At 41.9% G+C, this 25220-nt stretch overlaps 1 protein-coding gene across 2 annotated transcripts in view; it reads right to left on the minus strand.

Annotated features, from left to right (window-relative positions):
• Positions 1-7575: 7575 nt before the first annotated feature.
• Positions 7576-25220, minus strand: part of LOC139410719 (major facilitator superfamily domain-containing protein 3-like) — a 32205-nt gene continuing 14560 nt past the window's right edge. For both annotated transcript variants that reach the window (XM_071156154.1, XM_071156155.1), the window contains 3 exons: positions 17440-17540; positions 12843-12952; positions 7576-9466 (listed from right to left, as the gene is read on the minus strand). In XM_071156154.1, the coding sequence (XP_071012255.1) occupies positions 9275-9466; positions 12843-12952; positions 17440-17540 (403 nt within the window). In that variant the 3' untranslated portion in view covers positions 7576-9274. The remainder of the gene's footprint in view (positions 9467-12842; positions 12953-17439; positions 17541-25220) is intronic.

Genomic DNA, 25220 nt, shown 5'->3' on the forward strand with positions numbered 1-25220 from the left:
TGAATGTCTTCAAAGTGAGTAACTAGAACTTGTTACCACACTACTACCATGTTATTACCGTGCTGTAATGTAAAGTGCTACCATTTTAAGAATGCAGAATGCCATTGTGGCTGGTACCTTATGCTGGCGAACAATCAATGCGCTAATCAATAGATCCCATGCTCTTAGTTAGGAAACCTTAACTCTACATATAGAGCTGAGACAGCAGATACTCTGACTGAGAACCAGAACTACAATGGCTGACCTGGATGTATAGGGTTGTATAAGGTTGGAGCCTGCCTCATACCTGGCTCCAAGAGGGGGCTAAAGGGGACTTAGCCCCTCAGTTCAAACTTGTTCCTCCTCAGTTTTAGTTTTATGTCACTATATAAAAACAGTAAAAAAGTTCCCCCCCAAAATCTGTATCTCCGCTACGCTGTGTTAGCACAATGGACAGAGCAGCGCTGCGGTGTGCGTAGGGGGGGGCTATTGAAAGCCACTGGGGTGGTTTGGTATGACTCCTTTGGGGTTCCATAAAAAGCGGGAAAAACACTTCTAAGTGAATAAGGTGATATGCCTCCGCCTGTAATATTTTATTTTGAATTCAAATGGTGGGGTCAAGTTTACCAGTCGGCCCCTGGTGAAGACGTTGTGTTGGAGGCCGAACTGTCTCCTTCCTACTCCTCTGCTGTTCCTATGGTGGGCGCTCTATGGTGTGGGAAGTTTTCATCCCAACATTGACTGACAATGAATTGATTATGATCGAGCTCTCTCCAGAGCCTGGAGAGGAGAGGGTGTGTTCTGACCCTTTCCCGGGGCTTGGAGAGAAAATGATTGCAAAGTAAAATGTTCCTGGGTGTGGCACAGAAGAAGGGTCACTGCTGGGGGGTCTGGAGACCACCCACAGTGTCCATTGTGCATCGTTTTGGAGAGAGCGCTCCCTTAGGTACTTCAACAAAGGCCCATACGGGGAAGTTTGTGCCCTCGCATCAAAAGGTTAGTGGATAGTGTTTAGGACCTGGGCAAAGTGTTCATCTGCCTCAGGGCAACTTTTACATTCACCAAATGGACATACCATGTTGGTCAATATGTCTCATGGACCCAGTGCTCTTTTGGAATGTGCCATTCTGCCTTGCTGTCACATGTCCATTACTTTGGGTAGTGTGTGCTTTTTATATCAGAAATACTGAACCGTAATGCTTCCAGTCGAAGTCAAAATGACCACTGCTACTTCCTGACAATGTTTGAGGTTACTGCTTATGTGTGAGGAATGTGCCTCGAGAATCATTTAAAATGTTGAGACTGGAATAAGGGGAGGGGTGTGTGGTGAAGACAGCCTATCTCAACTCCTACCAATTCGTGCTCACTATTTGTTTCATTGTGTCAATTGTTTGTCAGTGTTTGTCAATACCCTGTGAAATATATATTCATCAGTGAAGTTACTGTAAATCCCAACATATTCACCCATTCATTTAGAATGTTTGGTTTTTGTGAATGTTGATAATTCATTAAATATAATGTACATTCATACCATTCTCATTTTCCAAGTGGACGTATTGTTTGAAGAGCACACAAACGGTGCAATACTTGTGATGAAGAACTTTTGGTTTATTGAATTGCATCTACCAGTTTACTGTCAAATGTATTTATTTATTTTGTATGGAGAGAATGGTATGAATGTAGCAGTAGCAGCAGTGGAATTTCCCCTTCCCTCCGAGTTGGCTCTCACCAGGCGGATGCACATGAAGCACAGGTCACATGACGATAGCACCAATTTCTACATGATTTAAATTCAATTAGTAAACCTATCCAGCTCGGGCTGTTGATGCAATACCACGAGGTGATGCAATGTCTCTTCTGGTGAGTGACAAATGGTCCTTGGAGGTCATCGAAGACAGACCTTTCAGAATTGGGAGCATCACACTAGGGTGGCTTCCTTAGTCAATGATGACAGGACCTGTACACTGCTCACCTAGCTAGTGATTTCTTCTAATTATATGTGACCATGTTTAGTTTAAAATATATTACATTACTGGAGGAATTTAAAGATAGTGATGCACAAAGTAAACGGCAGACTCGGGGCAACTTCCGCAACAACTAAGAGTGCGAAGCTAAACTTCTTGGCTTTCGTTGACCCGCAGCAGAGGGAAGTGCACCCGTGCGTGCACATGTGCAAATACTCTGTGTGAGCAGAACAGCGTCTTGCATGGAACTCATCTGCAATATCTTCAGTTCATCCTGCTGCTCGTGGCACCATCATATCGGGGATTCTCAGTTTAATCTTCAGACTTGAAATCAGACCCTGGTATCTGTACCGTGTGTACTAGCGGAATATATGCATTCAAGTAGAGCACTACAGTCCATAGTCATTTAATTTGTACATAAGTAATTTCAATATAGAATCTGTACTCCCTGCCAAAATAATCAGTCAGCTATTTTTAGAGGTATACTCTAATCTGCATGAGTTTGGCTAAGGAAGCCAATGAGATAGCAGAGGCGTCATGCCCATATGGGGCACAGGGACACTTGCCCTCTCACAGGACACTATTCATCACGATCAGACGGGATTCTTAAAAGGAAGATATATTGGAGACAATATTAGACAACTACTAGAAATAATGGGAAACTATGAGAATACAGGGAAACCAGGTATAATCTTTATAGGAGATGTTGAGAAAGCATTTGATACACTATGATACAGTATGTCTAGAATCTGTTTATAAGTGCCTGGATTTTTTCATCTTTATAGAATCTCTCAAGATGGGTAAAAGTCATGTACAACAATTATTTATATAAAAAAATTATAATGGCTACATCTGAGAACTTTGAAGTGTCAAGAGGCATAAAACAAGGTTGCCCTCCGTCACCATACATACAGTATTTATTATGGCCATTGAATTGTTAGCTTTAACAATCAAATCTAAATATAACAATCACATCTAAAATTAAGGAATTAGAGTATCAATGTACGCATATGATTCAAGTTCTCTCTTGAGTCCTTAACCTTGAAGGGCCTCATTGAGGAACTGGATAATTTCTCCACTTTCTCTGGACTAAAACCCAACTATGATAAGTGTACTATATTACGGATTAATTGCTATGTGGTCTCTCGATTTAAATGGGTGGATGGTGAAGTTGATGTACATATCCTGGAAAAGTTTAGCAATTTTGCAACTATTAACTTTCATATCAAATGTAGCAAAATATAGAGAATTTTGAAACCATGGAGATGGAAAAACCTATCCATTTACGGGAAGATTAATATTTATGAAGGACATTGTAAACAAGAACTGTAAAATTATGTCACACAAGCAACTAACAGCAGTGTATGGCGGTGCATGCTTAATACAAAATTATAACCAACTCATCGCGGCTCTGCTACAAAATTGGAAAATATTTAAATTACTTAAAGAAGAAATTAAAGAATTTGCCTGTCACCCGTTAAAAATCACCAATGGCTTAAATTGATTAGTATATATTGAGAAATGTAGCAGTTTCAATTAAACTCAAAAGGTTTCACCGCAATACCATATAAAATTCAAGTAAGTTGAGAACAGGTTTTTGACGCCCCATAACCTTGGCTTCGGGTCAATGAACTGACATGAAACAATTGCATTCAGATATTATTCAGACCTCTTCCTTTTTTCCACATTTTGTTACGTTACAGCCTTATTCTAAAATGGAATAAATGAACATGTCCTCATCAATCTACACACAATGCAGCGTAATGACAGTGAAAACAGTAAAACAGAAATACCTTATTTACATAAGTATTCAGACCCTTTGCTATGAGACTCGAAATTGAGCTCATGTGCATCCTGTTTCGATTGGTCATCTTTCAGATCTTTCTACAACTTGTTTGGACATGATTTGGAAAGGCAGACACCTGTCTATATAAGGTCCCATAGTTGCCAGTGCATGTCAGAGCAAAAACCAAGCCATGAAGTCGAAGGAATTATCCGTAGAGCTCCGGGACAGGATTGTGTTGAGGCACAGATATGGGGAAGGGTACCAAAACATTTCTGCAGCATTAAAGGTCCCCCAAAACACAGATTTCTCCTTCATTCTTAAATGGAAGAAGTTTGGAAAACATCAAGACTCTTCCCAGAGCTGTCCGCTTGCCCAAACTGAGCAATCGGGGGAGAAGAGCTTTGGTCAGGGAGGTGACCAAGAACCTGATGGTCGCTCTGACAGAGCTCCAGCGTTCCTCTGTGGAGATGGGAGAACCTACCAGAAGGACAACCATCTCCTCAGCACTTCACCAATCAGGCCTTTATGGTAGAGTGGCTAGACGGAAGCCACTCCGCAGTAAAAGACACATGACAGCCCGCTTGGAGTTTGCCAAAAGGCACCTAAAGGACTCTCCCACCATGAGAATCAAGATTCTCTGGTCTGATGAAACCAAGATTGAACTCTTTGGCCTGACTGTCAAGCGTCACGTCTGGAGGAAACCTGGCACCATTGCTACGGTGAAGCATGGTGGTGGTAGCATCATGCTGTGGGGATGTTTTTCAGCGGCAGGGACTGGGAGACTAGTCAGGATCGAGAGAAAGATGAATGGAGCAAAGTACAGAGAGATCCATGATGAAAACCTGCTCCAGAGCACTCAAGGCCTCAGACTGGGGTGAAGGCTCACCTTCCAACAGGACAACAACCCTAAGCACGGAGCCAAGATAACGCAGGAGTGGCTTCAGGACAAGTCTCTGAATGTCCTTAAGTGGCCCAGCCAGAGCCCGGACTTGAACCGGATGGAACATCTCTGGAGAGACCTGAAAATAGCTGTGCAGAGACACTCCCCATCCAACCTGACAGAGCTTGAGATCTGCAGAGAAGAATGGTAGAATCTCCCCAAATGTAGGTGTGTCAAGCTTGTAGCGTCATACCCAAGAAGATTTGAGGCTTTAATCGCTGCCAAAGGTGCTTCAACAAAGTACTGAGTAAAGGGTCTGAATACTTACGTAAATGTCATATTTCAGTTTTTATATTTAATATATTTGCAAAACAATCAAATTCATTATGGGGTATTGTGTGTAGATTGATGAGGATTTTTGTCTTTTAAATCACTTTTAGAATAAGGCTGTAACATAACAAAATAACAAAATGTTGAAAAAGTGCAAGGGTCTGAATACCTTCCAAATGCACTATAGTCTACATATTTCATCAGCAATTAATTTGGTATCTTGTGTCATGGCTTAATCGACTTCATGAAAACAAAATCTATTAATAGCCTATCAAATAGATGAAAGAATATGCCACTTGAGTGTTATAAGAATCATTACTGAAGACAAAATGACCAGTGATCAGTTCTCAGCGGAGTTGTTGTGAGAAGATCTATTGCTCTGAGTAACAATCAGAGATAAAGTGAAATAACTTTCACTGGCAGTTAAAATCAAAGAGGATAAGACTGAGATTGCAGAGGCAGTCAGGACGATGGTGGCTCGCCAAACGCAACATTCCACCGCTGTGGATGGTCAGTCCTTGCATCCATTGCTCTGTCTATGAATTGGAAAGTGGATACATGTTTCCAGTGGTGGGGTAACCTCTTTGTTGTTGTTTGAATCCCAGATTTCCCCTTTAAGAAAATACCTCATTGGACAGAATAAGGGGCACACAGTTACATGCCCAGAAGCAAAAGATCAATTAACATTTTATAATTACTGCATCCTCACGTTTGTAACTGCAGTAGTGCCGTCATTTTGTAGTTCAACTGTAGATATTTAGAGGAAACACTGCAATTACTGCGTCCAAATTAACATTGTTAATAAAAAATAAAAAAAAGTAGGTATCAAGGTAACGAGGATTGCCTGTGTCAATGTCTTTTTAAGAGTTACCTACATATTTGTTTGTTTTGATAAATCTGTAGACATTAGTGAGAGGAAACCGTTTTTCCCTTTTTCACTGCTCTTTGCGGACACTGCTGTCCATAATTGAAAACACCTCACATTCCTGCCCATGATGAGTGACTATCCATCCACACCTGTAGCAGGCAACTAGCAGACACCACCCACTGATCTGCTAGAGCCTACCTGGCCACGAGGGTTATGTCCTCTTAGGTCAATGGCGTATGTAAAACCAAACGCCTAGTTATCTTAGCTGTCTATGGTGATGTGTTTGGTAATGGGAGTTAGTTTGTATAGTGAAGTACTACTGTATAAAGTGATAGAAGCTGGTCTGTAGGGAAAAGTCCAATAGAGAGGGTCCTATAGAGTCCTTTCTGATGGGTGGAGATGTGACAGGCTGCCAGCTCATATGGTGTTGTGCTTGAGTCACTTCACAGTGGGTCGTGGGCCCCTCTCGCCCCCATCCCTGGCCTCAACCCTATTCTCTCACAGCCTCGTTTGAGCCATTAGGGCCATAGCAGAAGACGCCCCATGTTTCAAACCACCCCTCTCTGCACCCCACCTCCCCATCCCTTCATTCCTCTGCCCTCTACTACAACTCCATCCCATAACCCCCTCTGTGTCTCATAGACAACCTGTCGTGACACGTTGGCTGAGGGCCGCATCACAGTGTTCAGGGTGTTGTGAAAAGCCCTCTCTAACGATGCCATGATTACATGTCTGTCCATCAGCCAGTGCTGTAGCAAATCCACAACTCTGAGAAGACAAGGGGCCAGGGACTTGAAGGGGTTAACTGCCTTTGTATGATTGATTGAACTGAAGTGATTCATCAGGATACTCTGTCTCACATTCAAGGGAGTCGAATGAATATGTATCTTCGTGTCATTTATCTTTGTTGTATCTATCATTTTCCATAACCAAATACTAAATGATCTGGGAAGTGTGTTACGCTATGCCCTTTTAACTGGCAAGGGGGAAAACATTGGGCTGGTAGGGGTTATCTGGATTTTCTGCCAGGTTACCTATTGTACAGATGAAGACTAGTGTTTTCCCTAATCTGGTACATAACACCTGTAGCAAATACACGGATTACAACTGACTTGAAACAGACACATTAGGCAATGTAATACTCAACAGTGCTGTACTGCAGAAAAACTGAACACTGCACATGTAGCGACATCATCGCTCGATGTTACGTTAGAATTTAAATGGGTCTATTGATTAAATGGTCATTCATGTAGTCATTGTTCCAAACACCTGTGTTTTGAATCCCCGACAGAGAACCAAACCTGATCAATGTGTGTTGAAAATGCCAATACCACCTGTGATTTCTGAGAAATATCAATGCTGTAGCTAGAATGTGGTGGGTGTATTGCATGGAGCAAGGGGAGAGGTATAGGAGAGAGATGGAGTCTCTCTCTCTCTCACACACACACACACACACACACACACACACACACACACACACACACACACACACACACACAAAGAGCTATGGTTATCAGGAGGATCCTGATATATGATAGACGTGTGTGAGGAAGACATAATTGTGTCCCAAGATTTGGCATGGTGTAATGTCCCCAACAATGGCAAGCCTAAATCTTATTCAGTCAGCTGGATATAATTTGTATGATATATTAACTTTATGCTTCTATCTTTCAAATGTACAGGTGCTTACTATGATTCTTTTTTAGACTGATGCCAAAGTGACAGTATTAAAAACAGGTACGTTCAGGTAGAGGATTATTACAGGATATGACATTTGGGTAGCAGCTTTATTTTGTGACAATCTCTCAGCATGTGTCAGAGGCAGGGGTGTGCTTTGCAACAGGTGCTTTACATTAGCGTGGACTTGGCTGTATTGGTCAAAGGGACCTTGCTGATCATGACAGTTCATAACATGGCTGCTCTGGTTCTATCTGAAACTGCCTAGGCCTAGTGTCACTATGCCACCTCTGAACTGTCATCCCTTTGACTTGTCCCCTGTGATTGTCATCCCTGTGACTATCTGTTGTATTGTAATTCAGCCATCACAATGTGTGATACGGTAAACAAAAGACAGATGGTATTCAATCAGTGTGAGGCATTGGTTGAATATTTCAGTCCTTTTGCCAGTAGACGCCTCTGACCAGTCAAATGAACTGCAACACAATCTAAACTGCTTCAACTGCTGTGATTAGATAAGGTGTGTTATTCTTAAGAACTTTACACATTATTTAACAACTCAAACAAACAATATCATCAGGTAGTAAAACAACCAGCATCTATGTAAAATTACATATAAATATTGTTTTTTCATATTTTTTTTGCCAATCTTGTAAAACTAACCCCCATACAAAATGTAAGGCTACAGTACTGTTCTCTGTAATACTTTATTTGGATAGTCCATCTGTAGAGATAGACCATCAGTAACATTTCAACTAACTATCTACTAACCCTAGCTGTAACCCTAAACTTAATCATAACCCTAAGCTTAGACCGTACCCTAACCTTAACCCTAAACCTAAAAATAACCATAGCAAGCAGTTGCTTATCAATAGATAGTTTGTTGATAGTATGACCATCTGTAGAGCATATACAGATGGAAAATCCAGACTATATAAATAAAATCTGACCTGGTTCTCTAATTGCGCTAACAACTAACCTAGGCTAGCAGAGTAATGGTTCAAGCTAGCTCTAATAAAAATTGCACACTAGCTAGCAAATGTTGTATTCTACTGCTCACTAGACTCTTCTGCGTATCTTACAGTGTTGATAAGAGGTAGTAGGGATTCATTCATAAACGTCACCACAGAACAAGTTCAAAAAGGAAACTGATATGACATATATAACCTTCATCGCAGGCTAATCAATGACTAAGTATAACTGCTGGACTACATTTTACTGCAGCCTTGGTAAATATGAAAATGGCTCAGATGGTACTGTATGTCCTCCAACAAACCCTCAACAGTTTTCCCATGTATTGTCCTCCCTATCCCTTATGCTACTGATCCAATCCCCCAACTCAATATAGCTACTAATCAGTGTCCTGGAAAAATCTTGTATAAAAAAGTTGACTTTTGAGGAATCTGAAACAATGTTGTTGTTGCCATATATTAATGGGAATTCACATGGCTTTTTGAATTACTTATAATAGTACTAGATTCATTCATCTTTCACAGAACATGGAGTGGAATGTTCTGTGAAACTTTCAATTTATGTTTAAAAAAAAGTGAGATACAGAGTTTTTCTAGGACGCCGACGTACGACAGAATTTGCTTCGCACTCATGCAACACACTACTTCCTCCTCCTCCTCAATCTCAGTGATCACCATCCCTAGTCCTGGACACCTATAGGGTGTGGAGGTTTTTGTTCCAACCCTACACTCACACAGCTTGTTCAACGAGTCAACTGATTATCGACCCTTTGAGTAGCTTGATCTGATGTGTTAGTAAGGGCTAGAACAAAAAGTTGATCACTTGGGCTGTTCCCTGAGGGCCCCTGTGTCTGTGGCCTTCCAGATGTGGAGGGCTGTTCCGGCAGAGAGGACCAGGAAAAAGAGGAAGGCAGTGGGGAAACCCACCCAGTCCACCAGGCCCCCTGCCAGGGCACCGAACATCAGCTTTCCCAGTACCTCCAGAGTGGACAGGAAACTGTAGTGGGTGGCCTGTAGAGAGAAGAGGAGAGGGTTAGGTAGGGACGAGCTCAGAGAGAGAAAAACTAGAGGCCACACCACACCGACACAGATTACCTAACATCCCAGACTCCAACTCTCAGGCCCACAGAAACACAACAAGGCAACATAGCCAACGCATCTCCATGGGTCTCCACCCTCCACTGACACCTAAATGTTCACACAATGGCAACCCTGTTCCATACACTCAGGTGTATGACATAAAGACTCTACAAATGAAACAATGTAAACTGCTAACCTCTTAACTGAATGGATTTATTTCAGCAGAAACCACTAAGACATCCGCTATGGCAGTACAGTTCTGGCTATCCCTAAATCCACATGATCAAAGTGAGATGGATCTTAATAAGGGGAGGAGTGATCATGGTGAGCAGATGACTTAGATCATTAGAACTTTGGGGCTGTGAAAAGGCGACAAGGTCTTCCTTAGTTGTGCCTTTGACGCCATGTAACATAGCTCCTGTGTGGCTAATTGTAATTTAGCCAGTTACCTGACTCGGACAAATGTCACCGGCGACGAAACGAGCAAACTGTAAAGTAGACATTACCCAGGCATCTTTGCTGGGTCTCAGTATTGAGAAAAGTGCTGGTTTGAGCCAGGTTCACACAGTTGAAGTGCCTGTAGACCCGAGTTTAGTGAAGTGCTTTTATTCGGGCTAACTTTCTTAAGAGATTCCGTTTCTCTCTCCTGGGTCATCGACAAGCACTCACGGTATCAGCTTTCTGTCACTGGATATGACCTTAAAAAGGTAGCTATATGTGTCACTGTCATGAGAACATTTCAAATTAACCCCAGAGGTTATTAGCTTCGTTTCATTAGGTTTTTCTTCCTTGATTGCCCAGATACAGCCCTGTATCCTCCTTGGCGTAGTTTTCCTAGTCAACGACTCTTTGTTAGAATTGTGGTAACTCGTCCCCTTCAGAATTGATTGAGTGACGATTGAGAGGCTGCGAACAGAACACCTCCAGGCAGCGATGGCCCAGTTTAAACAGGACAAAATAAGTTACATCAAAGAAGAGGGGTAGAGAGAGGGAAATATAGATATGCAAAAGGGGAGAGAGAGTTAGCTAGGAGAAGAAAATGGCCTTGTTAGTCCCAGCTCAGGGGTGGGTGTTGTTGCTGTGAGGAGGGCTACCTGTCCTGGCTGTTGACATCGTAGGATATAATCTAACTCCAGGAGTTTCCGTTTTGCTCGCTAACATAACAGACCATTTCAGAGGCCACCGGGTTTCAGAGAATTCTGGATAAAAGGATGAGAGCCTCACACCGTAAATGTGTGCATAGCCTCAAAGATTGGGCCACAGGCAAAAATGTTAACAACTGAGCAAATGCATCCCCATGACAAATAGCACTTGATTTCTGACACATCTCAACGTAATTTTATCTTTATTTAACTAGGCACGTCAGTTAAGAACAAATTCTTATTTTCAATGACGGCCTAGGAACAGTTGGTTAACTGCCTTGTTCAGGGGCAGAACGACAGATTTTTACCTTGTCAGGTCTGGGATTTGATCTTGCAACCTTTCGTTTACTAGTGCAACGCACTAACCACTAGGCTACCTGCCGCCCCAATGTACTGATGATGTTAGACATTTGTACTTATCTCAGTCACATTTACCAAAATCAAGGGGTATACAGTTGAAGTCGGAAGAAAACATACACCTTAGTCAAATACATTTAAACTCTGTTTTTCACAATTCCTGACATTTAATCCTAGTAAAAAGTCCCTATCTTATGTCAGTTAGGATCACCAATTTATTTTAAGAATGTGAAATGTCAGAATAATAGTAGAGAGAATGATTTATTTCAGCTTTTATTTATTTCATCACATTCCCAGTGGGTCAGAAGTTTACATTCACTAAATTTGTATTTGGTAGCATTGCTTTTAAATTCTTTAATTTGGGTCAAACGTTTCAGGTAGCCTTCCACAAGCTTCCCACAATAAGTTGGGTGAATTTTGTCCCATTCCTCCTGAGCTGGTGAAACTGAGTCAGGTTTCTAGGCCTCCTTGCTCTCACAGGCTTTTTCAGTTCTGTCCACACATTTTCTATAGGATTGAGGTCAGGGCTTTGTGATGGCCACTCCAATACCTTGACTTTGTTGTCCTTTTTGCCATTTTGCCACAACTTTGGAAGTATGCTTGGGGTCATTGTCCATTTGAAAGACCCATTTGCGACCAAGCTTTAACTTCCTGACTGATGTCTTGAGATGTTGCTTCAATATATCCACATAATTTTCCTACCTCATGATGCCATCTATTTTGTGAAGTGGACCAGTCCCTCCTGCAGCAAAGCACCCCCACAACAAGATACTGCCACCCCGTTGCTTCACAGTTGGGATGGTGTTCTTCGGCTTGCAAGCCTCCCCCTTTTTCCTCCAAACATAACGATGGTCATTATGGCCAAACAGTTCCATTTTTGTTTCATCAGACCAGAGGACATTTCTCCAGAAAGTATGATCTTTGACCTCATGTGCAGTTGCAAACCTTAGTCTGGCTTTTTTATGGCAGTTTTGGAGCAGTGGCTTCTTCATGGCTGAGCGGCCTCTCAGGTTATGTCGATATAGGACTCATTTTACTGTGGATATAGATCATTTTGTACCTGTTTCCTCCAGCATCTTCACAAGGTCCTTTGCTGTTGTTCTGGGATTGATTTGAACTTTTCGCACCAAAGTACGTTCATCTCTAGGAGACAGATGACAGGTATGACGGCTGCGTGGTCCCATGGTGTTTATACCTGCGTACTATTTTTTGTACAGATCAATGTGGTAACTTCAGGCGCTTGGACCAGACTTGTGGAGGTCTCCAATTTTTTTTCTGGGGTCTTGGCTGATTTCTTTTGATTTTCCCATGATGTCAAGCAAAAAGGCACTAAGTTTGAAGATAGGCCTTGAAATACATCCACAGGTACACCTCCAATTATGTCAATTCACCTATCAGAAGCTTCTAAAGCCATAACATCATGTTCTGGAATTTTCCAAGCTGTTTAAAGGCACAGTCAACTTAGTGTATGTAAACTTGTGACCCACTGGAATTGTGATACAGTGATTTATAAGTGAAATAATCTGTCTGTAAACAATTGTTGGAAAAATGACTTGTGTCAAGCACAAAGTAGATGTCCTAACCGACTTGCCAAAGCTATAGTTTGTTAACAAGAAATTTGTGGAGTGGTAAAAAAACTAGTTTTAATAATTCCAACCTAAGTGTATGTAAACTTCCGACTTATTATTTAATATCACTGAAAAAAATTCAGATGTCTGTCTTTAATACGTGTTTCTCACATAAAGGACCTGACTTTGCCATAGGAAACAATGTTCTAGGTTGACAGGTGTGTAGAGGGTGACTCTTACCTGTACACTCTCCTCCGCTCTCTGTGTGCAGTGCATCATGGTTGTGAAAGTGAGCGTTGTGATGAGGCCTCCCAGGAAGTGCTGAATGCTCAAACTCAACACGGCCATACCTGATGGGCAAACACAGTAACAGCCTTGACACTGTCTCAACACAATATTGAAAAACATTATGGGTGCTTACATGTGTCCTATTTCACACGTGTGAATTGGGAATGTGATTTTTGCACATCCCACTCTCCCTGAGACCCTTGGAGAGTGGGGTCAAGGCCATTATCAACAGCGACCCTGGAACAATTAGGGGTTAAGTGCCTTGCTCAAGGGCGCATTGACAGATATTTCACCTTGTCGACTCAGGTATTTGAACTAGTGACATTTCGGTTCCTGGCCCAACGCTCTAACCCCTAGTCTACCTGCTGCGTTCCTGTCTTAAAGTGGTGTTATCTAAATGTGCCTCTTTCTTTTCACTCAGAGTCCCTACTGGATGGTGTGAGAAGTAGAGCTCAGTGGCACAGCGTATATCAGTGGAGCCTGATCTGTCGCTGAACCGAGACAACAAAGGTGGAAGTGAGGGGGGTGCTGTCTCCTCGCGTTCCCCCAAACAAGTTGTTCCCTCTCTGAAGACAGCAGAACACAGGCGACACAGAGTGTCTCACAGCTCCCACTGACGCTGAATTATTCACCGGAGATGTCGAGTTTTAAGACTTCTCCATTTCACAGGATTCAGAGAGCGAGACACTAACTCAGCTTATCAGAGTGAGAAAATGGAGCACTCATGTAATATTGAGAATTTTACAGCAAAACATTTTTTAATCTTTGACATCATTGTTCCTGCTCTAAAGAGGGAGGCCTCCACTTCCAGAGGTTCCCAGAGTGAACAGCTCAACATAGGTTCAAACAGGTCACTGAGAAAGCTTCTGTTCTGCTTTCAGCTTTCCTTCAATTTAGTCATGAGATTAAAATGGGATGTTTGTGAGAGATGCTCAAAGCGCTGTAAACGGACCTCTTCACGCACCTCTTCTTCCACCACATACAGTGCCTTCAGAAAGTATTCACACCCCTTGACCTTTTCCACATTTTGTTGTGTTACAGCCCAAGTTTAAAATTGCTTAAATTGAGATGTTGTGTCACACACAATACTCAATAATGTCAAAGTGGAATCATGTTTTTTGAAATGTTTACAAATGAATAAAAAATGAAAAGCTGAAATGTCTTGAGTCATGTTCAACCCCTTTGTTATGGAAAGCCTAAATACGTTCAGGAGTAAAAATGTGCTTAACAAGTCACAATAAGTTGCATGGACTCCCTCTGTATGCAATAATTGTGCTTAACATCGTTTTTTTTATGACTACCTCATCTCTGTGCCCCACACATACAATTATCTGTAGTCCCTCAGTCGAGCAGTGAATTTCAAACACATAGACCAGGGAGGTTTTCCAATTCCTCACAAAGAAGGGCAGCTATTAGTAGATAAAAAGCAGATATTTGATATTGCTTTGAGCATGGTGAAGTTATTAATTACACTTTGGATGGTGTATCAATACACCCAGTCACTACAAAGATACAGGCGTCCTTCTAAACTCAGTTGCTGGAGAGGAAGGAAACTGCTCAGGGATTTCACCATGTGGCCAATGGTGACTTTAAAACAGTTACAGAGTTTAATGGCTGTGATAGGAGAAAACTGAGGATGGATCAACAACATTGTAGTTACTCCACAATACTAACCTAAATGACAGAAGGAATACAAATATTTCAAAACAATGCATCCTGTTTGCAATAAGGTACATTTGCAATTTGTTTTTGTCAAAGTAATGAACTTTAAGTCCTGAATACAAAGCACTATGTTTGGAACAAATCCAACACAACACATCACTGAGTATCACTCTTCATATTTTCAAACATGGTGGTGGCTGCATCATGTTATGGGTATGATTGTCATCGGCAAGGAATAGAGAGTTTTTTTACACATATATTTATTTATTTATGTATAGGCCTGAATGTGGATGGGTTACACATATATTTATTTATTTATTTATTTATGTATAGGCCTGAATGTGGATGGGTTACACATATATTTATTTATTTATGTATAGGCCTGAATGTGGATGGGTTACACATATATTTATTTATTTATTTATTTATGTATAGGCCTGAATGTGGATGGGTTACACATATATTTATTTATTTATTTATTTATGTATAGGCCTGAATGTGGATGGGTTACACATATATTTATTTATTTATTTATTTATGTATAGGCCTGAATGTGGATGGGTTACACATATATTTATTTATTTATGTATAGGCCTGAATGTGGATGGGTTACACATATATTTATTTATTTATTTATTTATGTATAGGCCTGAATGTGGATGGGTTACACATATATTTATTTATTTATGTATAGGCCTGAATGTGGATGGGTTACACATATATTTATTTATTTATGTATAGGCCTGAATGTGGATGGGTTACACATATATTTATTTATTTATGTATAGGCCTGAATGTGGATGGGTTACACATATATTTATTTATTTATGTATAGGCCTAAATGTGGATGGGTTACACATATATTTATTTATTTATGTATAGGCCTAAATGTGGATGGGTTACACGTGACTAAATGTTTTTTGTATAGGCCTAAATGTGGATGGGTTACACGTGACTAAATGTTTTTTGTATAGGCCTAAATGTGGATGGGTTACACGTGACTAAATGTTTTTTGTATAGGCCTAAATGTGGATGGGTTACACGTGACTAAATGTTTTTTGTATAGGCCTAAATGTGGATGGGTTACACGTGACTAAATGTTTTTTGTATAGGCCTAAATGTGGATGGGTTACACGTGACTAAATGTTTTTTGTATAGGCCTAAATGTGGATGGGTTACACGTGACTAAATGTTTTTTGTATAGGCCTAAATGTGGATGGGTTACACGTGACTAAATGTTTTTTGTATAGGCCTAAATGTGGATGGGTTACACGTGATTAAATGTTTTTTGTATAGGCCTAAATGTGGATGGGTAACATAAGACACAACGTGTTATTTGTTTCGCTATGGGGTCAGGAAGTTAGAGTGTGGCCGTTGTAGATGCATACGATGGGTATCCAGTAAAGTCCATCATGTGTAGCAAAGCGGATGGATCTGCGAGCCCAGTGGGTTTGTTCATAATAGTCTTGACTACCTGTGTGAGTCAGTGAGGTCACATGGAGGTGCCTGCCTTCATTCATCAGAGTCACACATTCAACTGCCTCCTGCTCCCACTTTGTGCAAGGTGAAAGAAAGATATCGAGCTACGGGTAGACAAACAGATGTGGCTTGTGGGGGACTAGAGACATGTACAAGTCTAGATCAGTGGAAAAGGACAGGCTGGTTAGAGTCAATGATGTATGTCCATGGTTAGTGATCAGATGACATTATCCCATATACAATAACCGCAAAAAGCTTGTATAATGGTCATAAGAAACCCAGATAAGATGCCTGGGATATGCTGATGGGATACTGTGGTATGTAAACATCTTATGCCATTTACTGTTCTTTTTCATGCTCCGTTGTGCAAATCATGGGTGTTGTGCATTCTATGGTGTTGTGCATTCTATGGTGTTGTGCATTCTATGGTGTTGTGCATTCTATGGTGTTGTGTGATGATCTTTTTATCTGATTATCAAACAAATCACTGAACAAAGTAGGCTACCTGCGCAGTTCCATCCACCATTAATAATTCCATAATAATTTTGCCTACTATAATTCATTTACTATATTTTAAATCAAGCTTCTGCTTAAAATTTCCGACATTTGGTAGGTCATTTGTTTGTAAACCGTAGTTTGATAGCCTACATGCAGCTTTGCTTCTGTCATAACTTGTTGCCCCAGAACACTAAATAAAGTAGTGCCCACCAGAATAATCTCTTATATCAATAGAATGAATGCATTAATCTAGTTAACACCAGTAAAGTTGTTTGGTTTAGGAACCGGGGAGAAAACACAATAACTCCAACACAGTGGAAAGATTGCTCCGGTGCAGAATGTCCAAATGCAATCAGTTCGACCGGTTTTAAGGAAAGGAAAAGCTGAGAGAATGACTAAACAAGTTTCTGATAAGACTTCAGTTCGTCTGCATATTTTATGTGGTTGAAATACTGTCTGCTTGCATAACAGTGTCAAAGACAAAACATTACACACACATTCATATTTTCTCAAATGATGCTGAAAGAAAGAAATCAGACTTTTACACTCCTCTTCCAGACACAAAATTAACATTTGTTGTCTAATTTTACTGCAAGAAATGCATAATTCTGCAGAGTTAATATTTTATTACTCTACATGTGAGAGGTTACAGGCCTACAGTCAGTGTCCAGATTTCAGTTACTATTCCATTTCACCCATATGAATTTAAAATGAGGAATATTCAGTTTATTCATGGAAACCGGGATATTCGTGAGCGGGATATCAAAGGTGCATGTAAACAGCTTATCCTGAACAAGACCTTAAGCGGGATATGAGCTACTATCCGGAATACTATCCGGAATACGCATTTAAATGGGGTCGATGCTGCCTAGTCAAGTTGTGGTCAGAGTGCAGTCTGGTCTTCTCTCACCTTTCATGAGCGGGGAAGGTTCCAGCACGGTCAGGAGGGAGCTCTGGAACACCATACTGACAGTCCGCATCACAAACACACGCCTCATCAGAGAGCCAATACTGTGGAGACACACAAGACAGACAACCAGTCACAAATGCCATTTGACACACACACAGGCAAAGAATACTGTGTAGTATGTGTATGCTAACAAAACAAACACCATATTTCCTTCTACAGTAGCACACACACCCACACTCCAGGGTTTCCATTAGGAAAATGTGCCACCGGACATTTGACTGGCAGCATTTTCATTTACTGGACATTTGAGAATTTTTCTCCCCAATTTCGTGGTATTTTTACAGTCTTGTCCCATCACTGCCACTCCCGAACGGACAAGCGAGAGGCGAAGGTCGAGAGCCGTGCATCCTCCGAAACACAACCCAGCCAAGCCACAATGCTTCTTGACACAATGCCCGCTTAACCCGGAAGCCAACCGGAACAATGTGTTGGATTAAACACTGTACACCTGGCGACCATGTCAGCGTGCATTGCGCCCGGCCCGCCACAGGAGTCACTAGTGCGCGAAGGGACAAGAACATCCCTGTCGGACAAACCCTCCCCTAACCCGGACGACGCTGGGCCAATTGTGCGCCGCCCCATCGGTCTCCCGGTCGCGCCGGCAGCGTCAGAGCCTGGACTCGAACCCAGGATCTCTCGTGGCACAGCTAGCACTGTGATACCTGACATTTGAGAAATTTACCAGACCCATACGCATTTGGTGCGTAACATGATCAGGTCGTCCACCCACGGTATTCAGAATTACAGAAATCACATTTAAATTATAGTAATTCATCTTAACAAATCATGAACCTCAAGGATGAAACGGTGTGGGTCCTTCTTGCCGAATTCCATTTAAAGATATTAGAATAACTACCACATTTACTTTTCATCAGCCAACAAGACGAGTAATGAACAACCAAACCACAAGCCTATGTCAATCTACTAACCCCAATTTGTTAGTTGTTTAGGCACTGTACTCCAGCACTTTGAATTTGAAATGATACAATGTCTATGAAGTTAAAGTGTAGACTGTCAGCTTAATTTGAGTGTATTTTCATTCATATAAGGTGAACCGTTTAAAAATGAATGGTAAATAATGTAATCATTGCGTGCTAGGAATATGGGACTACTTTAATACACATAAGTGAATTTGTCCCAATACTTGTTGTCCCCTAAAATGAAGGGACTATGTACAAAAAGTGCTGTAATTTCTAAACGGTTCAAGGTAGCAGGTAGCACTGAAGCCTACCTGCCATTATAGGCACTTAGAATGGCGAATGGGAAGTGTACTTCCAATACCAGTTGAGAAATAAAAATAGTAGTTATTTTTTATCATGCTATCAAAATTGTTTTTAACACAATATTTCAGTTAGAATTGCTGCGCAATGATTGGGCTTATAAAAGCACATTCCCTCCAGCAGCACCAGGAGCGGCACCGACAGAGATGGCCGCCTCGCTTCGCGTTACTAGGAAACTATGCAGTTTTTTGTTTTTTTACGTGTTATTTCTTACATTAGTACCCCAGGTCATCTTAGGTTTCATTACATACAGTCGAGAAGAACTACTGAACATAAGAGCAGCGTCAACTCACCATCAGTACGACCAAGAATATGACTTTCGCGAAGCGGATCCTGTGTTCTGCCTTTCACCCAGGACAACGGAATGGATCCCAGCTTGCGACCCAAAACAAAGACGTCGTAAAAGAGGGAAACGAAGCGGTCTTCTGGTCAGACTCCGGAGACGGGCACATCGCACACCACTCCCTAGCATTCTTCTCGCCAATGTCCAGTCTCTTGACAACAAGGTTGATGAAATCCGACCAAGGGTAGCATTCCAGAGGGACATCAGAGACTGTAAAGTTCTTTGCTTCACGGAAACATGGCTCACTGGAGAGACGCTATCGGAGTCGGTGCAGCCAACTGGTTTCTCCACGCATCGCGCAGACAGAAACAAACATCTTTCTGGTAAGAAGAGGGGCGGGGGCGTATGCTTCATGGTTAACGTGACGTGGTGTGATCATAACAACATACAGGTACTCAAGTCCTTCTGTTTTAGAATTCCTCACAATCAAATGTCGACCGCATTATCTACCAAGGGAATTCTCTTCGATTATAATCACAGCCGTATATATTCCCCCCCAAGCAGACACATCGATGGCTCTGAACGAACTTTATTTGACTCTTTGCAAACTGGAATCCATTTATCCGGAGGCTGCATTCATTGTAGCTGGGGATTTTAACAAGGCTAATCTGAAAACAAGACTCCCTAAATTTTATCAGCATATCGATTGCGCAACCAGGGCTGGAAAAACCTTGGATCACTGCTATTCTAACTTCCGCGACGCATATAAGGCCCTGCCCCGCCCTCCTTTCGAAAAGCTGACCACGACTCCATTTTGTTGATCCCTGCCTACAGACAGAAACTAAAACAAGAAGCTCCCGCGCTGAGGTCTGTCCAACGCTGGTCCGACCAATCTGATTCCACACTCCAAGACTGCTTCCATCACGTGGACTGGAATATGTTTCGTATTGCGTCAGACAACAACATTGACGAATACGCTGATTCGGTGAGCGAGTTCATTAGAACGTGCGTTGAAGATGTTGTTCCCATAGCAACGATTAAAACATTCCCAAACCAGAAACCGTGGATTGATGGCAGCATTCGCGTGAAACTGAAAGCCCGAACCACTGCTTTTAATCAGGGCAAGGTGACCGGAAACATGACCGAATACAAACAGTGTAACTATTCCCTCCGCAAAGCAATCAAACAAGCTAAGCGTCAGTATAGAGACAAAGTAGAATCTCAATTCAACGGCTCAGACACAAGAGGTATGTGGCAGGGTCAGTCTATCACGGATTACAAAAAGAAAACCAGCCCAGTCACGGACCAGGATGTCTTGCTCCCAGGCAGACGAAATAACTTTTTTGCCCGCTTTGAGGACAATACAGTGCCACTGACACGGCCCGCAACTAAAACATGCGGACTCTCCTTCACTGCAGCCGACGTGAGGAAAACATATAAACGTGTCAACCCTCGCAAGGCTGCAGGCCCAGACGGCATCCCCAGCCGCTCCCTCAGAGCATGCGCAGACCAGCTGGCTGGTGTGTTTACGGACATATTCAATCAATCCCTATCCCAGTCTGTTGTTCCCACATGCTTCAAGAGGGCCACCATTGTTCCTGTTCCCAAGAAAGCTAAGGTAACTGAGCTAAACTTCCGTCATCATGAAGTGCTTTGAGAGACTAGTCAAGGACCATATCACCTCCACCCTACCTGAAACCCTAGACCCACTCCAATTAGCTTACCGCCCAAATAGGTCCACAGACGATGCAATCTCAACCACACTGCACACTGACCTAACCCATCTGGACAAGAGGAATACCTATGTGAGAATGCTGTTCATCGACTACAGCTCGGAATTTAACACCATAGTACCCTCCAAGATCAAGCTCGAGACCCTGGGTCTCAACCCCGCCCTGTGCAACTGGGTACTGGACTTCCTGACGGGCCGCCCCCAGGTGGTGAGGGTAGGCAACAACATTTCCACCCCGCTGATCCTCAACACTGGGGCCCCACAAGGGTGCGTTCTGAGCCCTCTCCTGTACTCCCTGTTCACCCACGACTGGGTTGCCACGCACGCCTCCAACTCAATCATCAAGTTTGCGGACGACACAACAGTGGTAGGCTTGATTACCAACAACAACGAGACGGCCTACAGGGAGGAGGTGAGGGCCCTCGGAGTGTGGTGTCAGGAAAATAACCTCACACTCAACGTCAACAAAACTAAGGAGATGATTGTGGACTTCAGGAAACAGCAGAGGGAACATCCCCCTATCCACATCGATGGAACAGTAGTGGAGAGGCTCTCCAGAGGGTAGTGAGGTCTGCACAACGCATCACCGGGGGCAAACTACCTGCCCTCCAGGACACCTACACCACCCAATGTCACAGGAAGGCCATAAAGATCATCAAGGACAACAACCACCCGAGCCACTGCCTGTTCACCCCGCTATCATCCAGAAGGCGAGGTCAGTACAGGTGCATCAAAGCTGGGACCGAGAGACTGAAAAACAGCTTCTATCTCAAGGCCATCAGACTGTTAAAACCTGTTAAAGATATGGCAGACATATGCCCCCTTTGGAGGGATTGGGTACCCCTAGTAAACTGAAAAAAAAATCTGTCAAAAATTGCTAATATATGCATATAATAATTATTATTGGATAGAAAACACTCTAAAGCTTCTAAAACCGTTGGAATTATGTCTGTAAGTATGTAAGTATGTAAGTAAGCAGAACTCACAGGGCAGGCATTCTTCCAAACTAGTTTTTGTGGTCATGAAAGTTGGAGCAACTTTGACGTCATCGCCCCCACCCTTCCCAACCAGTTATGATTCTGGGGAGACTTTCTATGTCTTCCACTAGATGTCCTCATTCAGTAGAGCTTTTAATCGTTCAAATCCCGCGAGAATTGGCCCTATGGGAGTGAAATTAGTGCGTGCCATGAGAAAATATGTTGTGCGTTGTGGCGCGAATTGGTCCCAGCCATTCCTTTGTTCCAGCACTCAAGAGAAGGACAGACGATGACCGATTGAATTGAAATTTGTTTTGTGTGTTAAAAACATCATAAAGCTTGCTTCTGCACTTAGTTTGACCTGTTTAGTCGACATATAATATGTAATTTTGAAGTTTTGATGCGCAACTTTTCCGGACCAGAGGACATTTTGGGTGCATTTCAGCTGATGTTATTAGCAGTAGCTAATACAAAGACGCAAGACTTGAAACCAAACGATGTATTGGGTAAGTATGAAGCCTTCCACAACATTCTGAACGAAGACCATCGAAGGTAAGGGAATATTTATGCTTAAATCTGTGTTTCTGTTGACTCCAACATTACGGAGAAACGTAGCTTGTATCTGAGCGCCGTCTCAGCATATTGAATAGTGTGCGATTTCTGTAACGTTAAAAATAAATGTAACAAAGCGGTTGCATAAAGAAGCAGTGTATCTTTCTAACTATATGTAGTACATGTATATTTAGTCAAAGTTTATGATGTCTATTTACGTTATCTTGCCGCGCTACCTAGATTTCCTGCGGACATTTTTGAGTAATTTCTGACCATGAACTCAATGTAAATGGACATTTATGGATATAAATGGCATATTATTGAAAAAAAAAATGTACTGTGTAACATGTCCTATTACTGTCATCTGATGAAGATTTTCAAAAGGTTAGTGAATGATTTATTTTTTAATCCTGCGTTTTGTTGATAGCATGTTTTGGCTATTCAAATGAGCTGTGTCTGGTGGTGGTTTGACATAAATATGTCAATTATTGTCAATATGTCAATATACTATGTTTTCGCCGTAAAACATTTTAGAAATCTGACTTGCTGGCTAGATGAACAAGGTGTTTATCTTTCATTTGAGCTATTGGACTTGTTAATGTGTGGAGGTTAAATATTTCTAAGAATATTTTTGCGTTCCATGCGCCACCGTTTCAGCTGAACGTGGGAGGGTTGAGTCCCAATTGGGAACCAATATCTTTAAGAGGTTTTAAACAGCCACCACTAACATTGAGTGGCTGCTGCCAACACACTGACTCAACTCCAGCCACTTTAATAATGGGAATTGATGGGAAATGATGTAAAATATATCACTAGCTACTTTAAACAATGCTACCTAATATAATGTTTACATACCATACATTATTCATCTCATATGTATATGTATATACTGTACTCTATATCATCTACTGCATCTTTATGTAATACATGTATCACTAGCCACTTTAAACAATGCTACCTAATATAATGTTTACATACCCTACATTATTCATCTCATATGTATATGTATATACTGTACTCTATATCATCTACTGCATCTTTATGTAATACATGTATCACTAGCCACTTTAACTATGCCACTTTGTTTACATACTCATCTCATATGTATATACTGCACTCAATACCATCTACTGTATCTTGCCTATGCCGCTCTGTACCATCACTCATTCATATATCTTTATGTACATATTCTTTATCCCCTTACACTTGTGTCTATAAGGTAGTAGTTTTGGAATTGTTAGCTAGATTACTTGTTGGTTATTACTGCATTGCCGGAACTAGAAGCACAAGCATTTCGCTACACTCGCATTAACATCTGCTAACCATGTGTATGTGACAAATAACATTTGATTTGATTTGAGGAGCCGTAGCAGCAGGTCTCGTGCTGTCAAAGATGTTCGGCTTAAACTAGGCTCTGTACGCTAGGCTCTGTACGCTAGGCTCTGTACGCTAGGCTCTGTACGCTAGGCTCTGTACGCTAGGCTCTGTACGCTAGGCTCTGTATGCTAGGCTCTGTATGCTGTGCATGTGTGATAAATAAGAATCATAACGACTAACAAAAATATACACATGCCAATATAATTCCACAAAATTAGGGTAACCAATAAGCATGACTGGTCAAATGTATTTACATCAACTGGCATTTCCATCAATGGAAATTGATGGATTATGCTAAAAGGCATAATCTTGCTATGGGATTTTTTCCCCTCTCCCAGACAATTGGCCGGTACAAATGTTATTTATCAGCTTAAAAAATATTTATTGGCCATAAGCCGGCTATTACCGGCTAACGGAAACCGCGACACGCACACACACACCCACCCACGACATGTCCCCCAGACGCTAATTGATTCCTTGTTAGTCTAAGAACTGTGTCTCCCGATAGGAATGGCTCATGGGGTAATCAATAACCCAAGGAGCTCCCCACTTCTCACCCCCTTAGAGCATTGTGTTGTGTGTTGTGTATGTGTGTGTGTGTGTGTGTGTGTGTCTCCCAGGGATTACCACTGTGCCAATCAGTCCCCAAAGGATCCTGTCTATCAGACGAACCAGACACGTGTCACTGTCTGGTATCTGACATCTATACCATCTGACAAGGACATTACCACATGGACATTACCATTACCACTATACTTATATCTGATACCAAATAGTATCTGTCCATTCTGTCAGTCTTTACGTCTACAGGCTCTACAACACCTCTCTCATTTCTCCTTCTTTACCCTTTCCACCGGAAAACCAATCTGCTATCATACACATGCTAAAGACATTGTTTCCCTCATTTTTTATTCTCTCCTTCTCAATGACACTCTTTCAAATCTGGCTCTCTGAGGAGTTGCAGTAGTGATGGGGTGAGAGGAGAACCTGCCTCGCTACTGACACCTCACACGGGCTGGTCTGCGATACCATATAGGCTCTCTGGGATCTGTGTGAGGCGGTCAGTCTCTGACCACTCAGACGTTTCTGATGGGCCCCAGGAGAAATGTTCAAATTTGATTTGAGAGCATTGAGATGGCTTGGTGGATTGGCTTTGTGTAGTGTGCGTATGTGTGCTTGCGTGTTGGGAGGTGGGGGAGAGTGGTGGTGAGTCATTCTGTGGGAATCTGGACTGGGTGTACAGTGTCAGGTGAACGCAACTCTGTGTGTGAAAATGTGACAATTCTGCCCGAGTCCTAATGAAGATCAAAACTATGAAATAACACATATGGAATCATGTAGTAACCAAAAAAAGTGTTAAACAAATCTAAATATGTTTTATATTTGAGATTCTTCAAATAGCCACCCCTTGCCTTGATGACAGCTTTGCACACTCTTGGTATTCTCACAACCAGCTTCATGAGGTAGTCACCTGGAATGCATTTCAATTAACAGGTGTGCCTTCTCAAAAAGTTAGACAG

Source organism: Oncorhynchus clarkii, chromosome 6 (assembly GCF_045791955.1).
Source record: "Oncorhynchus clarkii lewisi isolate Uvic-CL-2024 chromosome 6, UVic_Ocla_1.0, whole genome shotgun sequence".
NCBI lineage: Eukaryota > Metazoa > Chordata > Actinopteri > Salmoniformes > Salmonidae > Oncorhynchus > Oncorhynchus clarkii.